The 23,375-nt window shown below is 33.6% G+C and overlaps 2 protein-coding genes across 16 annotated transcripts in view; both read right to left on the bottom strand.

Moving 5' to 3' along the window:
- Positions 1-1,167, bottom strand: part of LOC100882515 (uncharacterized) — a 54,622-nt gene extending 53,455 nt beyond the window's left edge. For 5 of the 14 annotated variants that reach the window (XM_076533574.1, XM_076533567.1, XM_076533570.1 and 2 more), the window contains exon 1: positions 894-1,162. In XM_076533574.1, coding sequence (XP_076389689.1) covers positions 894-1,025 — 132 coding nt within the window. In that variant the 5' untranslated portion in view covers positions 1,026-1,162. Of the gene's footprint in view, positions 1-893 lie in introns of all 14 variants that reach the window. The other 9 variants (XM_076533566.1, XM_076533569.1, XM_076533573.1 and 6 more) reach the window with 6 other exon arrangements.
- Positions 1,168-2,476: 1,309 nt separating this feature from the next.
- Positions 2,477-22,286, bottom strand: Task6 (TWIK-related acid-sensitive K[+] channel 6). Of its 2 annotated transcripts, XM_076533582.1 has the most exons (6): positions 22,157-22,286; positions 20,123-20,278; positions 19,125-19,300; positions 17,281-17,610; positions 15,322-15,360; positions 2,477-14,182 (listed from the first exon to the last, which is right to left on the bottom strand). In XM_076533582.1, the coding sequence occupies exons 1-6, from the start codon at positions 22,281-22,283 to the stop codon at positions 13,868-13,870; spliced, it is 1,143 nt and encodes a 380-aa protein (XP_076389697.1). In that variant the 5' UTR covers positions 22,284-22,286; the 3' UTR covers positions 2,477-13,867. The 2 variants fall into 2 exon arrangements, with proteins under 2 accessions (XP_076389697.1, XP_076389698.1); XM_076533583.1 differs by lacking the exon at positions 15,322-15,360.
- Positions 22,287-23,375: the final 1,089 nt, after the last annotated feature.

Below are 23,375 nucleotides of genomic sequence, written 5' to 3'. Positions count from 1 at the left end.
TTTGCTTAGAAACTATAATTGAATGCAGAATTAGTGATCTATTATTATTCAAAATTATAAATGAGTGTGTTTGCCATTATATCTGTTTACTTATTTATATTCTTCAAGTAATTTTAATAGAACCCAACAATTTATGTTATTGCAACAACTAAGTATAGTAGATATAATCAATTAATCAAGAATTAAAGTCTTTCAATACATTTATAGACAAAATTGATTCTTTTCAATTACTTCATTGAGTGTTCTGAGAAATCTTTATACATAATATTTAAATAGTATTTAAAAATTTGTTATAGATATATACAAGTTTAATTCTATATTTATATTATATTTCAGGAACTGTTTCCATTTTTCTATTTTATTTCAATCCCTATTTGTGTTTACATATTGAGTTTGCATCTATAAGTTCACAAATAAAATAAATAAATAAATAAATGATGTCGCGAACAAGATGTCGAAAAGAAAGATCATTATTCAATTCCTCGCATTGTAAATAGAGCATTAATATTGCATATGCCAGTTTCCAAAGGCGCAATAGTATAAATTATTCCGCAGAATATTTGGGACGATACGCAATGCCTTAAGGTAGTAAAAAAGCGCGGCAAAATTCTACGAAATAATTGCTGGCGTCGTGGCTGGGTGAAACGAAGGCTTAAGAAAGAGTGAAAAAGGAAGAAAAACAGTGTAACAGTATCGTACATCTACCGCGATATTGCTTCTCTGGAGGTAACCCGTAATTTCTTGTCTATAGGGCGATCTCTGAAATAATCGAGACGAAACGATATCTACTGGGAGGTCGAAAAGTCGTGGACAATGAAGGAAACGCGGTGTAGCTATGAAAATGCACAAGATGGCGGATCGCCATTGTCGAGGCGATGGCGTAGTTGGCTTACCTTGACCGGTAGACAGGCGGCGATTTTGAGAAATATTTGCCGTACGTCTCCTTCACCCTCGAAAATCGGCACCGAAACACGGTCCTTCACGAGACACAGCCGACACAAGTCCAGATAATCGAGGGAGGACATTTTACCATGTAAAACGCCAGCTCGAGACGCAAAACCGCGCCCGTAGACGCGAACGCTGTTTCAATCCAAGCCGGAGAAGACCCCGCGTTCTTCGGTACGCGTCGTTTGCTCACTGCGCTTCGGCTGGCTCCGTCGCTTTCCGACTCGTCTCGGCTCTCATCGGCTAACTTCGGGAATACTCGATAGAACGGTTACGTATCGATCACGTCGTGCTTGAACCCACTTCTTCTATACGCTACAGCTTCGAACGTTGCGAAAATCATTTTATTTTAAGTTTATTATTGTTAAATATAATTCAATCGCTTTACTGCTTTTAAATCATTGTAACATAACCGAAACTTAAACCTCCACGATTTCGATCGTATATTCAAATCAATTTTCCTTCGTCAATGCAATATATATGATGTACTTATAAATCGTAAACGATTGCAAGATGGCCACACGGTCGTCGCTGATTGCATGTTCCTCCCTAAATGATAAAAACACAGTAATTGATGCAAACGTGTCCGTTATGTTTACCTCTGATACGTACCGATTGATCGTTCAGGTGTTTAAGAGGTTGGCCGAGTTAATCCAAACCTATCAAATTTTCATGCACAATTACTCCCACTTCGGGGTTTGGATGCAATCACGCATGACCAAACAGACGAGACACACTTGTCGATGAGCAGTAATCAGACATCAGAACTTCACGAAGAATATGCTGTATCTTCATAATTATTTTCTTTCTTTTCCTTGCATATGTTTCTCAAAAATATTTATTTAGCGTCTCATAGTATTTTTTCTAGGTATAACATTTCTTTATACTCATTAATTTAAGTTATATGTTATATTTATATATTCAGACATAGATCTGTACAGGCAAGATTATCTCCATAAGTATTTTACCTTATGCAAAATCATTTTAGATAAATAATAACATATTAGGATGACTCCATAAATTCTGTGGTACTTCTAAAGACAACTATGCAAAATATGAGCTAAATGTATCAAAAGACCAAAATCAAAGGACGTAGATCCTGTTGGTGATTCGTATCTTTTAAAAATAAAGTCACGATCTATGTGCAATAGGAAATGGTATCGTAAACTTACCCTAAAGCTATAAATGGTCATATTATGTTATTTAGAGAAAATTCGGACCCAATCGTCCTCCATAATAAGTTTGGCAAAGGTCCTATTTTAGCTAAATATCCCCGAAAGTCTGGAGTCTATAGATCGATTATAATTCTGCGGCGCAGCAAGGTCATTAGACTTTCTGCAGTCAAAGTTTATGGAAGCTGACCTTCGGAACAATAGTTCGGAAGACCCGAAACTTCGGTCATGAAACTTTGGCACGAAGGAATTTATACGACAATTCAATAAATTTTCAAATCCTAAATTTCCAAATTAATTTCCCAGAAGCAAAGTTTCCTCGTTATCGTACATTTTAAGGGAGGAGCAAAAAATGACAATTTTTGATAAAAAAAACTGCTTTATTGTGGCAGAGCACATGTATTATCATATACCAGCATATAATTAGGAAGTCCATAGTAATTTACAAATTACGATCCACTTAAACGTCGGTACACGTGGCGGTGTATGCAGGCAGATTTGGGAATCGATTTCGATCGCACTCATGCTGTTATCGTGTCTGTATTCATCGGTTATCATCTTAATCGTTCATCATCTTATGATCACTTTTTGTTTAACATTAATTTTCGTTCGAAGATTCGGTAGGGGAAGGGGGGGCAGGGGGGACCTTCTAAAGATCCTTGTAACGGCGGTGCATTATTTATAATACATGAAAACAAGGGATATGTGGTCTTTCTGTCGTTTTATCGAGAAAAATTTTACCCGTACGAGCCACTGGGACTTTTTATTTTCCGTTCTCCCTCTTTTTTTCTCTCTTCAACGAGGACCTTGTTTCGTATCTTACAAGTACAGTAATCATGATTATCGCAGAGTGACAGTATTTTCCAGGCATTTGTTGGGATCGACAAGATTCTAATTCTTTCGTCAATGTTAAGAATAAATGAAAATTAAACCTAGCTTATGTATAACAAGTTTTCTTTGAAACGCAGTTCGATCAAGAAGCATTCGTTAATCCTCCTATCATGAATTTAATGATCTATTTATATGAACGACATAATCATTTTTTTTAGACACAATTTAATTTCTACGATAAATAATTTAATTCATGAGAAAGAAAGTCTATACAATAAATTGATGTTCTTGTTAAATATAAAATGTTCTCGATAAAATGATTACGTGATCATTGAAATTATAAGATAATACGTTAATAGGAGGATTAATCGAAACAAAAGATAATTGTAAACTATATATTGTTGCTCCTTTCGTTTTTACGATCTTGTTCTCTCGCAGTTTGTCTCTCGTTGTCGATAAAACCGCGATAAAACAGTATTATTTCGATGCTCATATACGAGTTAATTAATTAGATGTTAATTAATTTGTTAAATTCGTAACTATTTACTTATAGCTTATGCTATAACAATAATAGCAAAATTGCATGAATATGTGTCTAGAGATTTTTTTTCTCCTTTAATCTCACATACTTCACCGAATTTGTCGTAATGTAAATTTACAGCTATTACAAATATTATTGTTTATACTCGTGTAAGGTAACATTAATGGTAATCATCGTGTTCGTTATCTACTAATACAAAGTTAAAAATGCGGGAAGTTGAAATTTTTCGCGGGTTTACCGCACAGATCATGTTCGTATGGACAGTGCCGTCGTTAGTGTTCAAGTGGGCCTCGGGACTCAGTTTTCGAATGTTTTAATTTAGAAATTTAGGTCTCATTTTTTTAGGAATTTTTAGCTTTGCAGGTTTTTGGAGAAATGGAGCATTAAGTTTATAAGTATACTTTAGGGAAAATTTGGGGAAAATTTAGAGGTTGTGCAAATTTGGAAATTTAGGGATTTGAAAACTTAGGAATTAGGGGATTTGAAAATTTGGAAATTTAGGGGTTTGAAAATGTGGAAAATTAGGGATTTGAAAATTTGGAAATTTAGGGATCTGAAAATTTGGGAATTTAGGGATTTGAAAGTTTGGAAATTTAGGGATCTGAAAATTTGGGAATTTAGGGATTTGAAAACTTGGGAATTTGGGGATCTGAAAATTTGGAAATTTAGGAGTTTGAAAATGTGGAAAATTAGGGATTTGAAAATTTGGAAATTTAGGGATCTGAAAATTTGGGAATTTAAGGACTTGAAAATTTGGGAATTTGAAGACCTAAAATTTTGGGAATTTAGGGATTTGAAAACTTGGGAATTTGGGGACCTGAAAATTTGGAAATTTAGGGGTTTGAAAATTTGGAAATTTGGGGATCTGAAAATTTGGGAATGTGGGGATCTGAAAATTTGGGAATTTGGGGACTTGAAAATTTGGGAATTTGAAGACCCAAAAATTTGGGAATTTAGGGATCTAAAAATTTGGGAATTCAAGAACTTGAAAATTTGGGAGTTTCAGGACCTAAAAATTTGAGGATTTGAAGCATTCAAAAATTTGAGTAATTACAAACTTGTAATGTGAGAATTAGAAAATTTGTAAATCTTGTAATTGAACAAAATTTCCACTAGCCAAAATAATTTTTGCGAGGCCCTGCGAATTCTAGCAACGGCACTGTCTACTATACACCTCAAAATTCCGCCTCAAATTTTTTCCATCGAAAAATCGAAATTAGCAGAACGTGTCACAATAATCTCAAATCAACCTCTGAAAAATGTCATCTCTCTACACAAAGCAACATAACCTAAAACTTACACTGAAACAAAAACTATAAAAAAGTAACCCTACGTGTAACAATATCTACAATATCTAAAAATGATATCATATGGCACGTTCTAATAATTTAATTTTCAGTCACAAATTAGAAAGGCCAATGTAAACAATTATTCAGCCAATCGTATTCACCAGTCGAATACGGAGTGAAAATTCTTGCTCAATTTTTCAATGATGTCTGCAATTATTATCCCTTAATGTACTCAAATACTTGTTTGCTAATCGTTTCACGCTTATTCAACATTAAATATCGAATAACTGGAATGATTTTGAAAATTTCGATTAATTTACCTACATACGTTACGTTAAAGAGGTATAAACGAAAATGTTTTTTGAGCCCTTACGTGTCAATAGACGTCAGACAGCTTGCAAAAATTTTTCACCCGTTTTCTCTCTATAATATTAGGGATCAGAACGGCTGACTTTTTAAACCGACGTTTTTTTCTTTTTTTTCGTTTTCTTCATTTTTTTATCTTAATGTCGACTCGCTTATCCAGCAATACTGGGTACTAATTAAGCTAGCGTTGGTCGAAGATCGTTGACAATTTATGCATATACATATATATATAGTTTCACACCATATCGATAAGACCTCGTTTTAACAAGCTAAAATTATCAAACAGTGACGGGAGAAGGATGAAAGGGAAACGCAATTTTTTTCTATGCGAAAGAAGCGTATTATGTCTGACTTCGATCACATAATCTCCTTTGCACGTTGCAATATGTACGTTTCGCAAGTTATTTTTGATAATTCGAAATTGGTAACTATTATTTAGGTGTGCAATAGAACCTCTGTTATTTGATGTAATTATGTATGCGAAGGATTAATAATACTGATTTGGGTTATTACTGTGATCTGTGTGAAAAATTATGGTTATTGGAACTTTTAAGATGGGAACTTTTGGGGCATTTAGGTTTCTGATGTGGAAGTTTGGAAGTTTTGGAATTTGGGGGGTTGAGATTTTGGGAAATTGGAAATTTAGGAATTTTTAGAGATTTTAGGGATTTTGGAAATATGGGGATTTTAGAATGTAGGAATGTAGGGATTTGGGAATTTGGGACTTTGGGAAATTTGAGAATTTGAGGAAATTTGCAAATTTGGGGATTTGGGAATTTGAGGATTTAAGAGTGTAGGAATTTGGGAATTTGGGATTTTAGAAATTTGGGAATTTAAGAGTGTAGGAATTTGGGAATTTGGAATTTTGGAAATTTGGGGATTTAAGAGTGTAGGAATTTGGGAATTTGGGGTTTTAGAAATTTGGAGATTTAAGAGTGTAGGAATTTGGGAATTTGGGGTTTTAGAAATTTGGGGATTTAAGAATGTAGGAATTTGCGAATTTGGGGATTTAAGAGTGTAGGAATTTCTGAATTTGGGGTTTTAGAAATTCGGGGACTTAAGAATGTAGGAATTTGGGAATTTGGGATTTTGAAAATTTTGGGATTTAAGAATGTAGGAATTTGGGAATTTGGAATTTTGGAAATTTGGGGATTTAAGAGTGTAGGAATTTCTGAATTTGGGGTTTTAGAAATTCGGGGACTTAAGAATGTAGGAATTTGGGAATTTGGAGTTTTAGAAATTTGGGGATTTAAGAGTGTAGGAATTTGGGAATTTGGAAATCTAAAAATTTGGGGGTTGGAATTTTGGAAATTTACAAAAGTGGGAATTTGGGAATTTTTTAATTTTTGAATAATCTAATTTTCTGGCATAGAAATTTACAAATTTGGAAATTTGAGAATTTAAGAATTTGTGCATTTGAGAGTTTGAGAACTTGAGAACTAAAAAACTTGTGGATTCGAGAATTTGAGGATGTGTGGATTTAGGGATATATATATTTGAAAATTTGTAAATTTCTTAATTTGCAACTTTGGTAATTTGATCTATATATACACAACAATATCAATTTCACTATAAACCAAAATTCAGCAACCTATATTCAAACAATCGAGGTTCTATCACACTTCAAAATATCTTCCTTAAAACAAGGCTTCAGACATCTACTATATGCAAGACTTTTATTAATATTATTAAAATTCAGTTCGCATTTGCTTGCACTAATTAAACCTTGTACAGCATTACAATTCTACAAAACATCCAATCTAAAATTGAAAATCTATTCTAAAATCCACCCTATAATAAGAAGTAGTCCGGAACATAATTTGCCGCCATACAAGGATTAATTAATACAGCACGAATTTCAATCGAATAAAAATGCACACGTTTTCGAGTCAGATGGGAAACATTTTTTGAACATTGTATATAGTAACAATAATGAATAAAAAGATGTTTTTACGACGAGTTCTAATCGTGGTTGAATTCTATACGTTCTTTCTTCTTTATGGCTATTTGTACTGCGATAATCTTGAAAATTGTATATCTTACATTTTGTCAAATGGAGTTGAAAGGTTTGCGGTAAGATATCAAAAATAGTAAAACAAAATAATAACGAGTTATTACGAAAACCTTTCTACGTTCAAAACTGATCTCCGTTTTGATATTTTTATTTACAGAAAAATTGTCTTTCCGCAAACGTTCCAAATCTTTCGACAGTGTGAAAGGTGACGAAATGATGTCAATTACTGATCTTTCTACATACATTTGAATTCTTTTAGTGGAGACTATCTATTCGAAACATGTTCTTTTCTTGTTCTTTAACGATACTTTCTTCTTTACCAAAGTAATACAAGGACTCGAACATGCATAAGAAAACGATGGCACTTTAATGTAATTCGTGATATTATCTTGAGCTTGCATTCTGTGGAAACATTTTGAATCGTTCCTTATCTCTTTTTTTGTATATTTTTCTCATTTTTTTTTGTTCGTTAATTATACCAGTCCACGGTTTCTAGTAAGCCACTTGGAACCGATCAATCAGCGTAAACAAGCTCTTTGTATACTCGCTTGTTTCTCGTCAATACCCGTCTATTAATGGCGAAGTGAATTTACTTTTCGTCACCTTGTTCATTCAACGAATACACGATGTCATGTCGGTTGTATCATTTTTGTTCGTTTCAATCTGGTGCTTGGCCAGTATCGAGTTAACTTTACGAATAACGCACACAAATCTAATAATCTGTCGACCGATGACAATGATTCGATGATTTTTCGACTCTCGGTCCCTCTTCGAACTAAGGTGTAGAACAGATTAAGATATGCAACATTACATCTTAATTTAGTGACGAACCGTTGGTATTTATTGTTAAACGAATCTCTCTCTTCTTTTACTTCTCGATTTTTTTGTTGCGTAAGCGTCTCCGTTGTGTTGAACGTCGGTATCGTTGCAACGATGGTAAATAAAACGGATAACAAATAAATGACAGAGAAAAAGAAAACGATACTCGTGTAACGCTAGACTCGAGGATTATTCAAAGGGTTATACAAGCTCACTTATGTTTTACGGAATCACGCTATAAATATAAAGTATCATCTGAACGTCTAATATAATCCTTAACACTCTATAACACGTCCATTTGAGAATAAAAAAATGTATATATCAGATTATTCAAAATTTTATTCTCTTAGGGGGTAATAATTTGTTCGTTTAAATTTTTAATTATAATAAATCTCTAATTTAAGTCCGACGGGGGCAGGGGGTTAAAGAACGATCAATCTTAGACACCTGGGTGATAATTAATATCTCGAAGAAGGCTATTGTTTTTCTTTTTAACTGCTAATCAGTGTAAACGATCAAAAAATTACTTGTTCGTTAAGAGGAGCGTACAAAATGAAATCTTACGACGTTCGTCGAAAGAATGTGGAACGTGTTGATCATTCGCGTTGCTCCTTTTTCTTCATTTCCGATCGACGCAATCGTTGTTTTTTCCTACCCTAATATGTTACAAGTGGAATTCGTTAACGAAGATACAACTGGTGTATCCGTTCTTGGAATTTGATCGTCTCCTCTGGTAACACAATTTTAATAACGTGGAATGCGAACGAATGAAACGGAACGCGTGGCTGCTTCGTTGCATCGCGGCCATTTTCGATCACGTCGCCATTTTGTAGACTTGATGGTCGTTCATTGAAAATTCTTCCAACACTTGGACTTAATACTTTGAGTCGAACACACATTTTTATAATTATATTATTATCTTAACATTTTAGTTGTAATACCAAGAGGTGAATAATAAATAATAATATATATATTTTAATGTAATAATAATTTTATGTTTAATGGATCTTCTGATTATACCAACGAAATTTCTATAATGTATACTATAAAATTATTAATTGTTTACTTACAGTTAATGACAGATGAAATGTAAATAAACTGACTAGTGTCTATCTTGACAAATTCTAATAATTCTATCAAATAATTGAACGTTCATATCTTTTTAGAAATTTGTTTTTAATAAACAAATAAGTGTTAAGATGACTCAAAGTGTTAGACCATGCGTTATGAATTATTTATAAATATTAAAACTTGTTAACTGGAATGTCATTTTGAAATTATCAACAAAAAGTATATCAGCAGGAATGTACCACTTGACACTATGAGACTCATCTCATTGCAATTATCACAGTCTTTTTATTTTTTAATAAAAAACATTTGTTGATAGGCTATATTCTGATTGAAAAATGATCAATTATTGATAGACCTTATAATATTTGCGGCGAGAACAAAAATTTAGGGATTTAAGAATTGGAAAATTTAGAAAGAGTGAAGAATTCATTTGAGAATTTAAAAATCTGTAGCAGCTTGGATATTTTACAATAAAAGGTACCATAAATGACCTACACCATAAAGTGCTATAAGTACCATAAAATAAATTACCTGCTATTCTTATGTTATAGGTTAATTCTTTCGAGCGCCATATTGGTAATAAAGTATACCATCACGTGTATCGAAAATGACGCGACACAACGAAGGCATCATAAAAACAAGAAAGGGAATGTTAAAAAATATATTAAAAACCTGTCACGTTGGTGTTAATTTCATCGACCGTATTGAAATTGTCAGTTAAGGCCGGCCGGGCAAATGAAGAGTTTCGCTACTTACGCTACGCCTGTCGTCTGTGTGTATGCGTGTGTGCAATCCAGTGTACGTCTTAAAAATACTCGAATACGTTCTACTTGTCGATAAAAGGCAAGAGAATTGTTCCGCTCGTGTTCGACTATAGTATGACGCGTTTTTTTAATCTATTCGGAAAAAATTACGTGTTTCTTCGTGTCTCGATGGATTGACTTTTCGTAGGTAACTGTAACCAAGAAGATCATGGGACGATAAATTCAATTTCTCGTGATCTACGGCTTCTCGGATTTGGTTATCCTCGTTTACATGTAATGCTTGTGTGGTGTGTATATATATATATTTATATGGTGTATAATATATATATATATATTTTTATTTTTACTTTTTTTTGGTTTAAATTTAATCTTCCTGATCGAGCGTTCGTGCGTGACGAGTTCTACGGTAGCTAGAATTCTACGGTAGTTACGGCCACGATCTCTCAACGATCTGGATTATTAATTAAACGGTAGTAAATGGAAAATCGAGAATGGGATTTGTCATGTACCCGCGCACTCACATAATAATAATAATAATAATAGTATAATGTTATCTCGCAAGTTATGTATTATTATACACATCGTTAAGATCGAAACGCCTTAATTCCGTACACCTAGATTCTCGTATGTGTAATATATCTATAGTTCATATATACAAATTGTAAAATGCTTTCTTAATGAAAAAAGTCGTGTTCATCTTGTGTATATGTCTTTTGGTGTGTATATATATTTATATATATATATTTATATTTATATTTATATTTATATATATATTTCTCTCTTTCTTAGCAGTGTGAACGCAGATTTCGCTCTGTTTTTTATATACAAAGTATCTCAAAATGATCGTTCACCAACGCAGCAGATTTCTCGTGCCAAAGCGAGTCGAAAAGTTCTTTACCGTTTCGCGATCCGTGGCTTAGTTTCCGAGATACGAGCAATTATGTAAGAGTCGAACGTCCAACTTCCGGCGCTACCGGAAGTTGAAGATTCGATCTTTGACCGCTTGTATCTCGGAAACTACGAGGAAGATCGAGAAACGGTAAAGGACTTTTCGACTCGTTTTTGCGCAAAGAATCTACTGCTTTTATGCGATGCAACTTTTTCAGATACCCCGTACATATATATAGTATTTCTCTGTGTTTTTCACTCTCTTTCTCTCCCTCTCTCTCGTGCTTTTTTTATTAATGCTTCTTGGCTACGGAACACATGATCACTCGCACACCTTTTCTTTTTTGTTTGTACATGCGTAACGTTTGCTTCGGAGAATCGATTCACCGCCAGATCGCATCGGTGACAAGATTCAGTGCATTTCTTGTATCAAAACAATGGTAATGACAGATTGTACTGTTTTTTGTTGATGGTATTACGTGAAGAGGATGAGTCTTTTTAAAATATCGAAAGAACGAGTAGAAATGATCGGAAGCACTTGGATTCCGTCCTTTTTGGAATACACTTAGCTTAGTATATTACTCTTTTCGAAATTACCTCTTGTTCCTCGAATTTCTGATTCAATCTATTCCTTTGTGATCACATAGTTTTTTGGTTACAATGAATTCTATCGAATCGTGCGTATGCGTTTAACTTATGATTAAAGATGTTTGAGTTCGATCTTGTCACCTCTGCGATGTTCCGCTGTAACCGTGCCATTTGATGCTTGTAAATCATAATACGTGAAGACGTCTTTCTTCAGAGTTAGAAGTGAATTCGATTGGTTTTACATTTTAGTACCAATGAATTTTTCACCTTTTTGACATTTTGTTTTCCAAATTTGGGACTTGGAATTTGAGGCTTTTTTGAATTTGAATTTTATTTTTATGTATAGAGGGTGATAAGGTGTTTGAGTTACGTTTAATGTTTATTACTTTTGCAAATCTTTTTTAGGAATTTGGGATTTGAGGGAATTGGACAGTTGAGAGTATGAGAAGTTGGACATTCAGAATTTGGGGACTTATAAGTCTGGGAGTTTGAGAATTTGGGAATTCGAGAATTTGGAAACTTGAGAACTCAGAAATTTCAGAATTTTGGAATTTGGGAATTCGGGAATTTGGGAATTTGGGAATTTGGGAATTTGGGAATTTGGGAATTTGAGAATTTGGGTAATTGGGAATTTGAGAATTTGAGAATTTGGGTAATTGGGAATTTGAGAATTTGAGAATTTGAGAATTTGAGAATTGGGGAATTTGAGAATTGGGGAATTTGAGGATTTAGGAATTTGGAAATTTGGGAATTTGGGAATTTGGGAATTTGGGAATTTGAGAATTTGAGAATTTGAGAATTTGAGAATTTGAGAATTGGGGAATTTGAGGATTTGGGAATTTGGAAATTTGGGAATTTGGGAATTTGGGAATTTGAAAGCTTGAAACTTTGGAAATTGAAAATTTCTTCTCAGTCAAAGAATCATCTATCACTTATCTTCACTTTCAAAACTACAATCTACAAAAACCTAAACTCAAAGAATAAAATTCAAAATCAAAATAGCCAAATTTCAACCCCATATACAAAACCCATAAACAATTTACGACACGGTTATTCACAGTCGTTGGAAGAGTATGCGGTGAAAGTCAGAGGCAGATCCAAAAGACCACTAAAAAGTTACTAAACCATAAAAAATGTCATCAACACTTTTAAATTAATTCCACTAAAATCTGAATCTCGTCAGACCTTAGTACTTCTCCTCCTCCTTTCTCCTAATAAAATAAACTATTTGATCATATATTATTTCTTAAACCTTTCGCTAGATATTGAATTATCGAATCCAATATCTAAACGCAAATAAAATCATTTGTTTTATTTGTTTCATTTGCAATGGGATATTTTTTAGTACACTATTTTTGTTTCTAATTTCCATATGCAAATTTTTATTATAAGCTTTCCATTTGCAAATGTAGACATTCGTGTTTAACTATATTTGTAGTGAAAGGTTTAACACTCCCAGTGTCAAAATCAAACAAAAACCCTTCAATCAGTAATTTATCCTTTACTCAAATTATTTGTATATATTTAATAAAATTATTTATAATTTATGATGTAAAAAGGTTTCCAATAAGTGATGAAACCATATGAAAATTCGTACGTTACCAAATGTTGATGTGACACTCAAAGTGTTGATATAAACTTGATTTGAATTATCGGATAAAAACGTGAATAAATTAGTGGCGTACTCAGAGAGAACTCAGAAAGATCAAATATCCCTAGCACCCTTCAAAGAAGGAGTAAACCCTAGATTTTTTTCCAAAAATCTTCTTCATTAATGACCTATATTGTCTACGTATTAATGAGCTATTAACTACTAACTCAAATATTATTCACTACCTTCATAAGTTAATAAAATAACACTAATACTTATGAAGTTCTGCAAAAAGAAAACTTTATCAAATTATAATTCAACAAGATGTACTATAATTTCGAGTACGCCACTACAACCTATAATTTCAGTAATTATTCCGCTTAGGGGTAACCACGTCCTTGACGTACGTTATTAACACGTTCGTCACGGTTTACGTTTACACAAGACTACTAACGTGCTTCGCTAACACGTGACTGCTAATTCCCCACCATGGGTTCACCTAACATTTCTCCATAACGAACGCGTTAACAACGTGTATATACGAATGCAACCCTAGTGAACCTTGAATTTGTAAATTAGTTCAGTGCAATTAACGAATTGCAATATATAATAAAATCCTTTCTTTCTTTACTTTCTGCAACTCCCTAACGGAAGTTGAAAGGTTAAATTCAACTCCATAACAGAAGTTGAAGTTGAAGACTCCCTATGTTCGTATATACTCGTCATAAGAGTTCAAAATTCCCCAGATAATCAGTGAGGACTAAACAAAGATTCCAAAGAATTGAAAAGAACTTTCGAATATATGTTAGGTTTTTCGGATCGACCTCTGACAGCGTTTGAGGGTAAAATTCGTTGAAGCGTTCGCCAGCAAAAGTTCTGTCTCCCTCTCTTTCCATGCACGCTCTGTTTTCTAAAGAAAAGAGGCTCAGATGGACACTCGTCGCGGCAGTTGTTGTTGCAGCAGCGTTCCGACGGCGGTCGACGATCGTCAGATGCTGGCACGATGTTGATGCAACGGTGCCAGTTGCAGCAACGGCGTCAACGGCGGCGGGCGTAGTTCACTGCGCATATTCAACGTGGGCAGCTGCTGCATCGGCAGCAGGTGCGAGATCTTACCGGGCGAGCGACGGACCGTGAACCGTGGTCTCCGTCGTTTCTTCTGGAAGCCGCTGCAGCGGCAGCTGCAAACCGACGTCTCGTCGTCCAACGATATCGTGTCACCGTGGTTGCCCACTTGGCCCGATAATATCGAGCCGTTCGCCGTTATCACGTCGCCCTCCAGGCGCACCGCTCCTTGCGCAGCCTGCGTCATAACAATTTGCTTTTTTGTTTCGAATCGTTACACCGCGATACTCGCCGAGAGGATCCCGCTACTGGGACACCGTTAAGATGGCCGGGATACCTTCGTCTCTCGATCTTACGCGAGAAACGCTTTCTGGAGAATGGAAGGGGTCGGTTCGTTACTTTTCTTGTATTGATTGCGGGATGGGTGACAAGGATGGCGACAGCACCCGTTAACCCTTTACGATCGCGTCACGTGTGACGCGGGGTTGCTTTTCTTCGGGTCAGGGAAATGGGTTATGGTGGCCACTTTTGTAATTATTCTTACGGAATTAGCGTATAATGGCAAATATTTATTGCGAGATTCATGTTGTTAAGTCTGTGAGTAATTATACAGGGTGTCTCAGAAACTCCGTACAAGAAGAGTGATCTGTATGTAAAAACACCTTTCTTTAGCAAGTTAGTTAAAGAAAAAAATAACATTTTTTCGTATTTACCTTCAAATCTAAATAACTCAAAGTTATGATGAATTATAAACATAGTTCAAAACCATCAGTAAGAAGTCTTCTATTTGGTACAGGATGTTTCAAACATAGTTATTATTAGATGATGGTTCTGCGTGTAAAAATTAACCAAGAAAGATAACATTTTTTCATGCCTATCTTCAAATGTAAATATACTTCAAATTCTCCAGAATCTGCAAAAAGTCATTTAGTCCTACAGAGCGTCTCAAAAATAGTGATACAATTTTTAATAGTAAAACAATATTAATGTTATTTTTAAGAACATTTTTCTTTATTTATCTTCAAATATAAAAGTACTTCAAAATCATCAGAATGTTTAAGCAGTCTTTTATTCTACACAGGGTGTCTCAAAAGTGATATAACTGCTCAGATGATAATTTTATATGCAAAATCAAAGTCGAAAGAAGAAGTGACACTGTTTCATATTTGATTAAATTTTCAGTCTATTTTTGTGAGAAATTTTTTATCTTGAATGTTATATATTTTGTACTTCAATAATAGTGACCACCATTGACCCATTTTTAGTACTAATCATTGATACGTGTGTCGGTTTTTGAATTGCAAAATAGGAATCAGGTTACAGTGAGAGGCAGAACTGAACCAATAGAATTATTTTTCCAGAGAAATGTTTACCTACCGGAGGACTACTAATAAGCTTTTCGATATCATCGGATGTCTGAAATTCAATTAATAAATTCTTGATTATTATTTGTTACTCGGTTGCAATAATGAAAGTTGGGTGTGCTACAATTAAGAGAAAATTGAAAGTGGGGGGTGAATTCTTTTAATTTTGGTTGGTATTAACATGTTGAGCACTGCATACTGACCCAATTTCTAAACTTGGAAATGAATTTTTAAGGTTTTTAAAGTTTTAAGTTTCTCACTTCGAAAGTTTGTAAAATTTATAAAATTATGTTTCTGAAATGATTTGAATTTTTTAGTGTGGAAGACTGTAAAGCAAGTTCATAAATCTGAGGACTTTTTAAATCTGAAAATTTATAGATTTGGTAACCTGAAAGTTTAAGCGTTTGCTTTTAGCCGTAAATTTTTTATTTTGCACAGTACTCAACGTATTAAGTTATAAAGTGACGGTATTTATCCATTTCATTCGCAGGCGGTAAATGTGTTTATACAGAGTAAAAATATAGTTGAATCTGTATATAATTAAGTATATAATTGTATATTTCAACTTCAGGTACAAATAATTTTTCTCATTTAATCTCATTTTTGGCTCAATTTAATATTACACTTTTGTAATATTAATATATTAGTTTCTATCTGTCTACTATGTTGTTAAAATATTTTTAAATAGACAACGTATTAAATGCTAATTGAACAATATATCAAATATTTGTATACGTGTACTGTAGACTCTCGCTATATTGCCGAGAACGAAGCTGTAGTAACAGTTACATTTCTCAACAAAATATTACATATATATTAAATATATATCTATAAAATATATATATTAAATTTATATATGTAATATTTTACATATTAAATTTTGCAATAAATTTTCTTCCTTAATTACACTACACTGGTACATGTTAAAGTCCACATAAATGTGGCAATATAACGAGAGTACTTTTCTGCGTTTACAAACGAAATAATAGTCACAAGAATAGCAATAAAATGAAGCAATTAATTGTTCCTGAAGTTGAAACACAATTCCCACAAAATTAAATACAGATCCATTTTTATTATATCATGTTAATATGTACACACATGAATAATAACTTTCAGGGGGAACGGAATTATTGGTTCAATCTTGCTCCTCACTATATACATTGCTCGAGAATAAAAACACATACTGAACAATTAAAATTTGTCGTGATTAAGGGATTGCTGGAGGATTACAAAGGATCATATATATCAATTATTTTGTGCTGATTGCAAATCACAAAAATTCATGCACGAAATCTTGAAACGTAACACGATTATCAGCTCATTCCGTAATTAATGTCATTTCTTATCTTATCACATTATATAATTCATACACTATCTTTTTACATTACATAATTTATTTCATACTGTACACACTGCATATAGTGTAATAATTTAAATCGAGAAGTTATTTGGTGCAATTAGGTCGTAAAAATTTATGGAGCAAAGGGGATACAATTACTTAATAAGATTAATGGGATTTGTCGAGGAAAAATATTCCTGGTTTTGCAAGCAAATATTTTGAAACGAGAAAATTAAACAATTATTATAACAGATTGATGGTACACGAAAAGATAAATATTCTTAATCAACAGGGTTTTTCAATAAATCAACAGGTTTCAATCAATCAAAAGTAAAAAGACATTATTTACAGAATTATCTGATATACTTTATCAGTAAAGATTTGAATTATGGAATATTTCTTCTGCACGTTAAATCAATTATCACAATTTCTAGTATACTCGATCAACCCTATATTTTTATCATCGATTCAAAACTTCCACTCGTAAAGAAAACGGCTAAACCGCAAAAGGATGAGCAGAAGCGAGGTTCTCCGAACATTTATCAATTTATTAAAATTTCATGATAACCCGTTTCCGTGCCAAAAATATCTTCCCATAGATCAATACTTTGCTGCGATGTAATACCTTACCTGAAGAGCTTCAGCCTCGTCTCGCCTTTCGTCCTCGGTGTTCATAGTGACAAATCTCAGCACCAATAAATTGAGGGAGGCTGCAACGATGGCCAAGCCGAACAGGATGAATATCAGTGCGAACATCACGTATTCGGGCTTGTTGTCCAAAGCGTTGTCCTTTTGCAACGCCACCATGTCGCCGAAACCGATGGTCGTCAGGGTGATGAAACAATAGTAGATGGAATCGAAATACGACCACCCTTCGTACCTAGAGAACGCTGCGGCACCTCCCGCAATTGTTAAGCAAGATAAGGTCGTCACCACGCAGATAAGATTTATTTCTGAGGCCTGCAAATTACATAGTATTCGTGATTTTATTGGTGGACGGAGTTAGGGATATTTTAGGGACATTATTTGTGATAAGGGGAGATTAAGGATATGTGTAGATCTTAGGGTAGTGAGTATTTGGTGGAGAGAGGTAGAGTGAGTTCTGGACTTCTATTTCTGAGATTTCAAGTTTTCGAGTTTTGAGATTTGTGGGTTTAGGGATTTTGGTGTTAGGAAATTTGGGAATTGGGAATTGGGGAATTTGGGACTTTGGGAAATTTGAGAATTTGGGGATTTGGGAAATTTGAGAATTTGAGGAAATTTGCAAATTTGGAGATTTGGGAATTTGGGGATTTAGGAGTTTGAGGATTTGGGAATTTGGGGATTTGGGGATTTGGGAATTTAGGGATTTAGGAATTTGGGGATTTGGGAATTTAGGAATTTGGGAATTTGGGAATTTGGGGATTTGGGAATTTGGGGATTTGGGGATTTGGGGATTTGGGGATTTGGGGATTTGGGGATTTGGGAATTTGAGGAGTTGAGGATTTGAGGATTTAGGAATTTGGGAATTTGGGAATTTGGGGATTTGGGAATTTGGGAATTTGGGGATTTGAAGATTTGGGGATTTGGGGATTTGGGGATTTGGGGATTTGAGGATTTGAGGATTTAGGAATTTGGAGATTTGGGAATTTGGGGATTTAGGAGTTTGAGGATTTGGGAATTTGGGAATTTGGGGATTTGGGGATTTGGGGATTTGGGGATTTGGGGATTTGGGGATTTGGGAATTTAGGGATTTAGGAATTTGGGGATTTGGGAATTTAGGAATTTGGGAATTTGGGAATTTGGGGATTTGGGAATTTGGGAATTTGAGAATTTGGGAATTTGGGGATTTGAAGATTTGGGGATTTGGGGATTTGGGAATTTGAGGAGTTGAGGATTTGAGGATTTAGGAATTTGGAGATTTGGGAATTTGGGGATTTGGGGATTTGGGGATTTGGGAATTTGGGGATTTAGGATTTTAGGAACTTGGGAATTTGGTAACTTCGGTAATTCGAACCCTAGGAATTTGGGAATTTGGGGATTTAGGAATTTTGAAACTTGGGAATTTAGTAATTTAGGTAATTCGAAATCCATGAATTTGATAACTTGGGACTTTAGAAATTTAGTAATATAATTTTAGAAATTCAATGCCATGGAAATAAAAAATTAAGGAATATTAATATAGAAATTTAGAAATTCATAAATTAGATACTACATCGCACTCTCTCTTTATCTATCTATTTTAATTCCAAATTAAGTGTGCCTACAACAACAAACTTATTGTGTGTGTCACAAACAAATTTTACAGCTTGAAAAGAGCTAACATAAATTCAACTCAAAAGATTCTAAAATTTAAGAATTAAAAATAAAACAGTTTAATAAAAAACAGTGAGGGTGACCCTTGACCAGTGATTCTTAAAATGAAAATACAAGGAGCCACTACTCAGGCATTCATGGACTTTATAGATTAATGTATACGGGGTTTATAGTTTTACCTGGACATCCTTACAGTTAAGAAGCTTCTTTACGTTCCGTATTACGACGGATGAGAATTTATTCAAACGCTCTCCTATGCTCTGGAACATTACGAGTCCTAACGGGATGCCGACGATCGCGTAGAACATCGTGAACAGCTTTCCGCTTATGGTGTTTGGCGTTGAATGTCCGTAACCTGGAAGTTACATTGTACGTTCACCATAAAATTCTTCCAACAATTGGCTTTGCGTTTCACAACCGTGGAAATCAAATAAAAATAAGTGTTACAACGTAAGATGATACAACTATGTTTTTTCTTCTTCTTTGTTTAGAAAAATCTTTTTGTTAATTTAACTGAGGAACTTTAACTTAATTTTACTGAGGAATTGATCGAACATAAATGGATAAATGTTAGGTTAGGTTAGACATATATTATTAATGTTAATTATGCTACTAATTATGTTACATATGTTCTTAATTATGTTAACAACTGCTATATGTGCATAAATTATGTAAAAGTTTTTATTATTTTTTAGATTTTTTTTTAGCGATATTTCTTGATAGGATGTTGTCAATATGTTAGTTAAAATATTTGACAATGTTTTAGACAAAGTATTTGACAAAATTTTAGTCTAAATTTTTTAGGATACTTTAGTGAAAATATTTGACAAAATTTTAGTCCAAATTTTTCATAATATTTTATTGCAAATATTTGACAATTAGTCATAATATTTTACAATATTTCAGAAGACAATATCTTCTGAATAAAAAATATCGAGGCTCCTTACAAAATTTCATTAAAAATAATGTTCAGTAAAAATAATTTCATTAAAACATAATTCACTAACAATCTTGTAAATTCATATAAAAGTTATAAACTATTCCAAGAATAGTATTCTAATAATGGAAGCAGAATTAAGGCAACGTAGAGTTTCGAAATGTTCCAGTTGGATGTGCTGAAGGTAATATTTAGTGGGCAAGTTAAATTTACGAATGACATAATTCATTTGGAACGTACCAATAGTGGTGAGGACCGTGGTCGCATAGTAAAACGCTCCGGCGAATTTCCACTGTTGACCGGCTTTATGAGGTTCCGTCTTCAGCACCACTGTTTCCATGATCTTGAAGTCGTCCTCGCTTATATTGTACTTGCGTATTACCATCTTTTCAATGGCTGCCAACAAAGCAACGTCCAATTCAGTTAATCCATGCCTTTATTTCACTCGTTACTAGATTTCACAATTACTCTTTTAATTTATTTAACGTTTCTCGTATTCTGAATCGGTGTCATATTTTTGGTCAAGGTTATATTTCTACTTGTTTTAAAATTATTAAAATAGTAATTCACAACTCAACTCTTCTCACGGACCCTGATACCAATTTATTTTATAGAAATAATTGCCGTAGAAATATATTTGAATGGAGTACAAAATGAAATAAAAAAATTTTATACAGAAAGTTGAATCACTGAAAGAACATTAATTGTTAATATCTTTACCTAAAATAATTTATACCGTCAATTAAATACCAATAAAATTGTGCCAATAATTATAAATATTAAACTAAAAATTTTTGAATACTCAATCTGAAATTTCAGAATTAATTTTTTGATCTTGTATTTAATAATTCATACGTATGGTTATTTTAATTCTTGTGAGTTATTTTGCAATTTATATTCATGTAAAGACAAACTTAGAATATTCAGAAATGTATCCGTAACTATTATATACACGTGGGGTTTGCAGAACTTGACATAAACGTAAGAGAAGCAATTCAAAGTTTCACCTGTGAGACGACAGAAAATCGATACTTTTAACAAAATTACACCTCAAGCTGTACAACTTGTTTCCGCCGGAACTGATCCTAGCTTAGTGCCTGAAAGTGGCAAAATCTTCGTGATCCGTCCGTTTAAACAAGAAAGAACTAAGAAGATTTAGTAACATTCTTCGGGTAATTCTGTGATTCTGGACTTTAATGATTTCCTGATGCATTTTCGCGTGATTTTTAATTGCAATTTTAATTAACGTGTATTTTTATACAGTTTAATCTATTATGGATATTCTGGGATGTAATTGTAAAATATACAACTAAAATTAAAATATGTAAATATATTTAAAATATAAGATTTACAATTATATAAACATAAACATTTAATGTGAAATTGAAATTATAATAGAAATATATAAATCTATTTAAAATACAAGATATATGTTCATACATAAATATAATTAAAGTATACAATTAAAATGAAGACATACATATAAATAACATACAAAATTAAAATAGAGACATAAATATAAATAACATACAAAATTAAAATTAAGACATAAATATAAATAACATACAAAATTAAAATTAAGACATAAATATAAATAACATACAAAATTAAAATTAGGACATAAATATATAACTATAATTAAAATATAAAATTAAAGTTAAAATGTAAATAAATACAAATAAATATACAATTTGCTAAAATAGTAGGACAAGAAAAAATATACAGAATTAATTTCGTAAAGTAACAAGTCAAACATTTCAATTGAAAAATGAAACGATTTCACAACTGTACCATATTTTACTACAAAAGAAAAAATCAGAAGTATCTCTACCACTCAACCTAATTTTCACGATCGACAGAAATATATTTGTATTCCATATAAATAAATCTACCAGAAATTTTCACCTCCGATTTCCAATTTCCCCCAAAAACTCCAACAAAACACTAACAAAACAAAAATCACCCAACATTTCGATGATGGAAACTATAAAATGCCTATGAAAATTATTAGTTTATCAAAGTGTTCCCTATCCAACACCCTGTTTACTAAGGAAACATTCGAAACCGCGAAACCACTTGTTTGGCTCCATAAATCGAATCACTGGCATCATTGTTGTATTGTTTTAGAACATCCAATCAGTTCGAGCGGTTTCGATCGAACGTCGACGAGAATTATTAAAGCCCCGACAACGGAGAAGTCCAAACAAATTCAGCAAACAGGAAAACGGACGGTTTCGAAGTTTCAGTATTTAGGTTTATCGGGAGAAAATCTACCGTCCAATGCTTCCTTGCGTCGTTTCTCCGTCTCGGACTCGAGAACGTCGAAGATTGCAGCGCCGACGAGGAGGTAGGTGAACGTGAAGACGATCAACGATATGGTCCGGACGTTTTGCTTCTTCATTCTCTAGTGAGCCACATGCTCACTAGCAGGGCCCCGGCCCTAACTACTTGCATCGCTCAGTGGGGTACCATTTGGTGTGCCGGGCCCATGACGACCCCTTTTTCTCTCTGACGATGCTCGGGGGGCCCTTTCTTTCTTTACCGAGCGCTACAGACCCGGCACGCGACTCCTCTTCAGGCTGTTGCTTTCTTGCAGGCGCATTCGTTCATCTGAAACACGTCATCCACTTCTTACTCTTAACCTTCAAATTACTACATGTTCATCCCTTAACCTATGTATAATTTTTTAGGCAGTCATCACAGCTACCTAGAAAATTACTATATGTTAATACCTTAACCTATGTATAATTTTCTAGGCAGTGATCGCAGCTACCTAGAAAATTACTACATGTTCATCCCTTAACCTATGTATAATTTTCTAGGCAGTCATCACAGCTATCTAGAAAATTACTACATGTTCATCCCTTAATCTATGTATAGCTTTCTAGGCAGTCATCAGAGCTACCTAGAAAATTAATATATGTTAATCCCTTAACCTATGTATAATTTTCTAGGCAGTCATCACAGCCACCTAGAAAATTACTATATATTAATCTCTTGACCTATGTATAACTTTCTAGGCAATCATCGCAGCTACCTAGTTATTGTTACAACGTTAATACACCTGAAGAGTGTTAAAATATTAGCCTTGATGATACAGATTATAATTACACTTGAACTCAAAATTGACTAATTTGTCAAATCTCGTAATAATGCTACGTATGACGCAGCCAAATGCAACAAAACATTTTACCTGTTCCAAAAAAAATTATATAAGAATTACCCGACACTAGATTTGATATCTCTAGTAATTTACCTCCCAAACAATCACATCAACGATAAAAAATATTTAAATACATTTTACTCTCCTTGCAAGAATAAGTCACGTGACAATTCTAATCCAAATAATAAACCAGAAACGATACTAATAATCGAACAGTTATTACGTGGAAGAAAGAACAGTAAGTGGTCACAGTGCAAAAGAAGAAGCAAGTTAAAGTGGTTCTTGGAACGAATACCGGATATTCCTATCGGTTCTGTAGTTCGAGAGCCG

This window comes from Megachile rotundata, chromosome 7 (genome assembly GCF_050947335.1).
Source record: "Megachile rotundata isolate GNS110a chromosome 7, iyMegRotu1, whole genome shotgun sequence".
Lineage (NCBI taxonomy): Eukaryota > Metazoa > Arthropoda > Insecta > Hymenoptera > Megachilidae > Megachile > Megachile rotundata.
Note: the sequence above shows the minus strand (reverse complement) of the source record. Positions and strands in the feature narration are given on the sequence as shown.

Bases quoted from the DNA above. Each gene is read 5' to 3' on its own strand.
- Task6 (XM_076533582.1), bottom strand. From the start codon at position 22,283: ATGAAGAAGCAAAACGTCCGGACCATATCGTTGATCGTCTTCACGTTC. The intron at 20,279-22,156 runs GTAGATTTTCTC...CTTTGTTGGCAG, and splicing joins ACGCAAGGAAGCATTGGACG to CCATTGAAAAGATGGTAATA. The intron at 17,611-19,124 runs GTAAAACTATAA...TGTAATTTGCAG, and splicing joins TTAACTGTAAGGATGTCCAG to GCCTCAGAAATAAATCTTAT.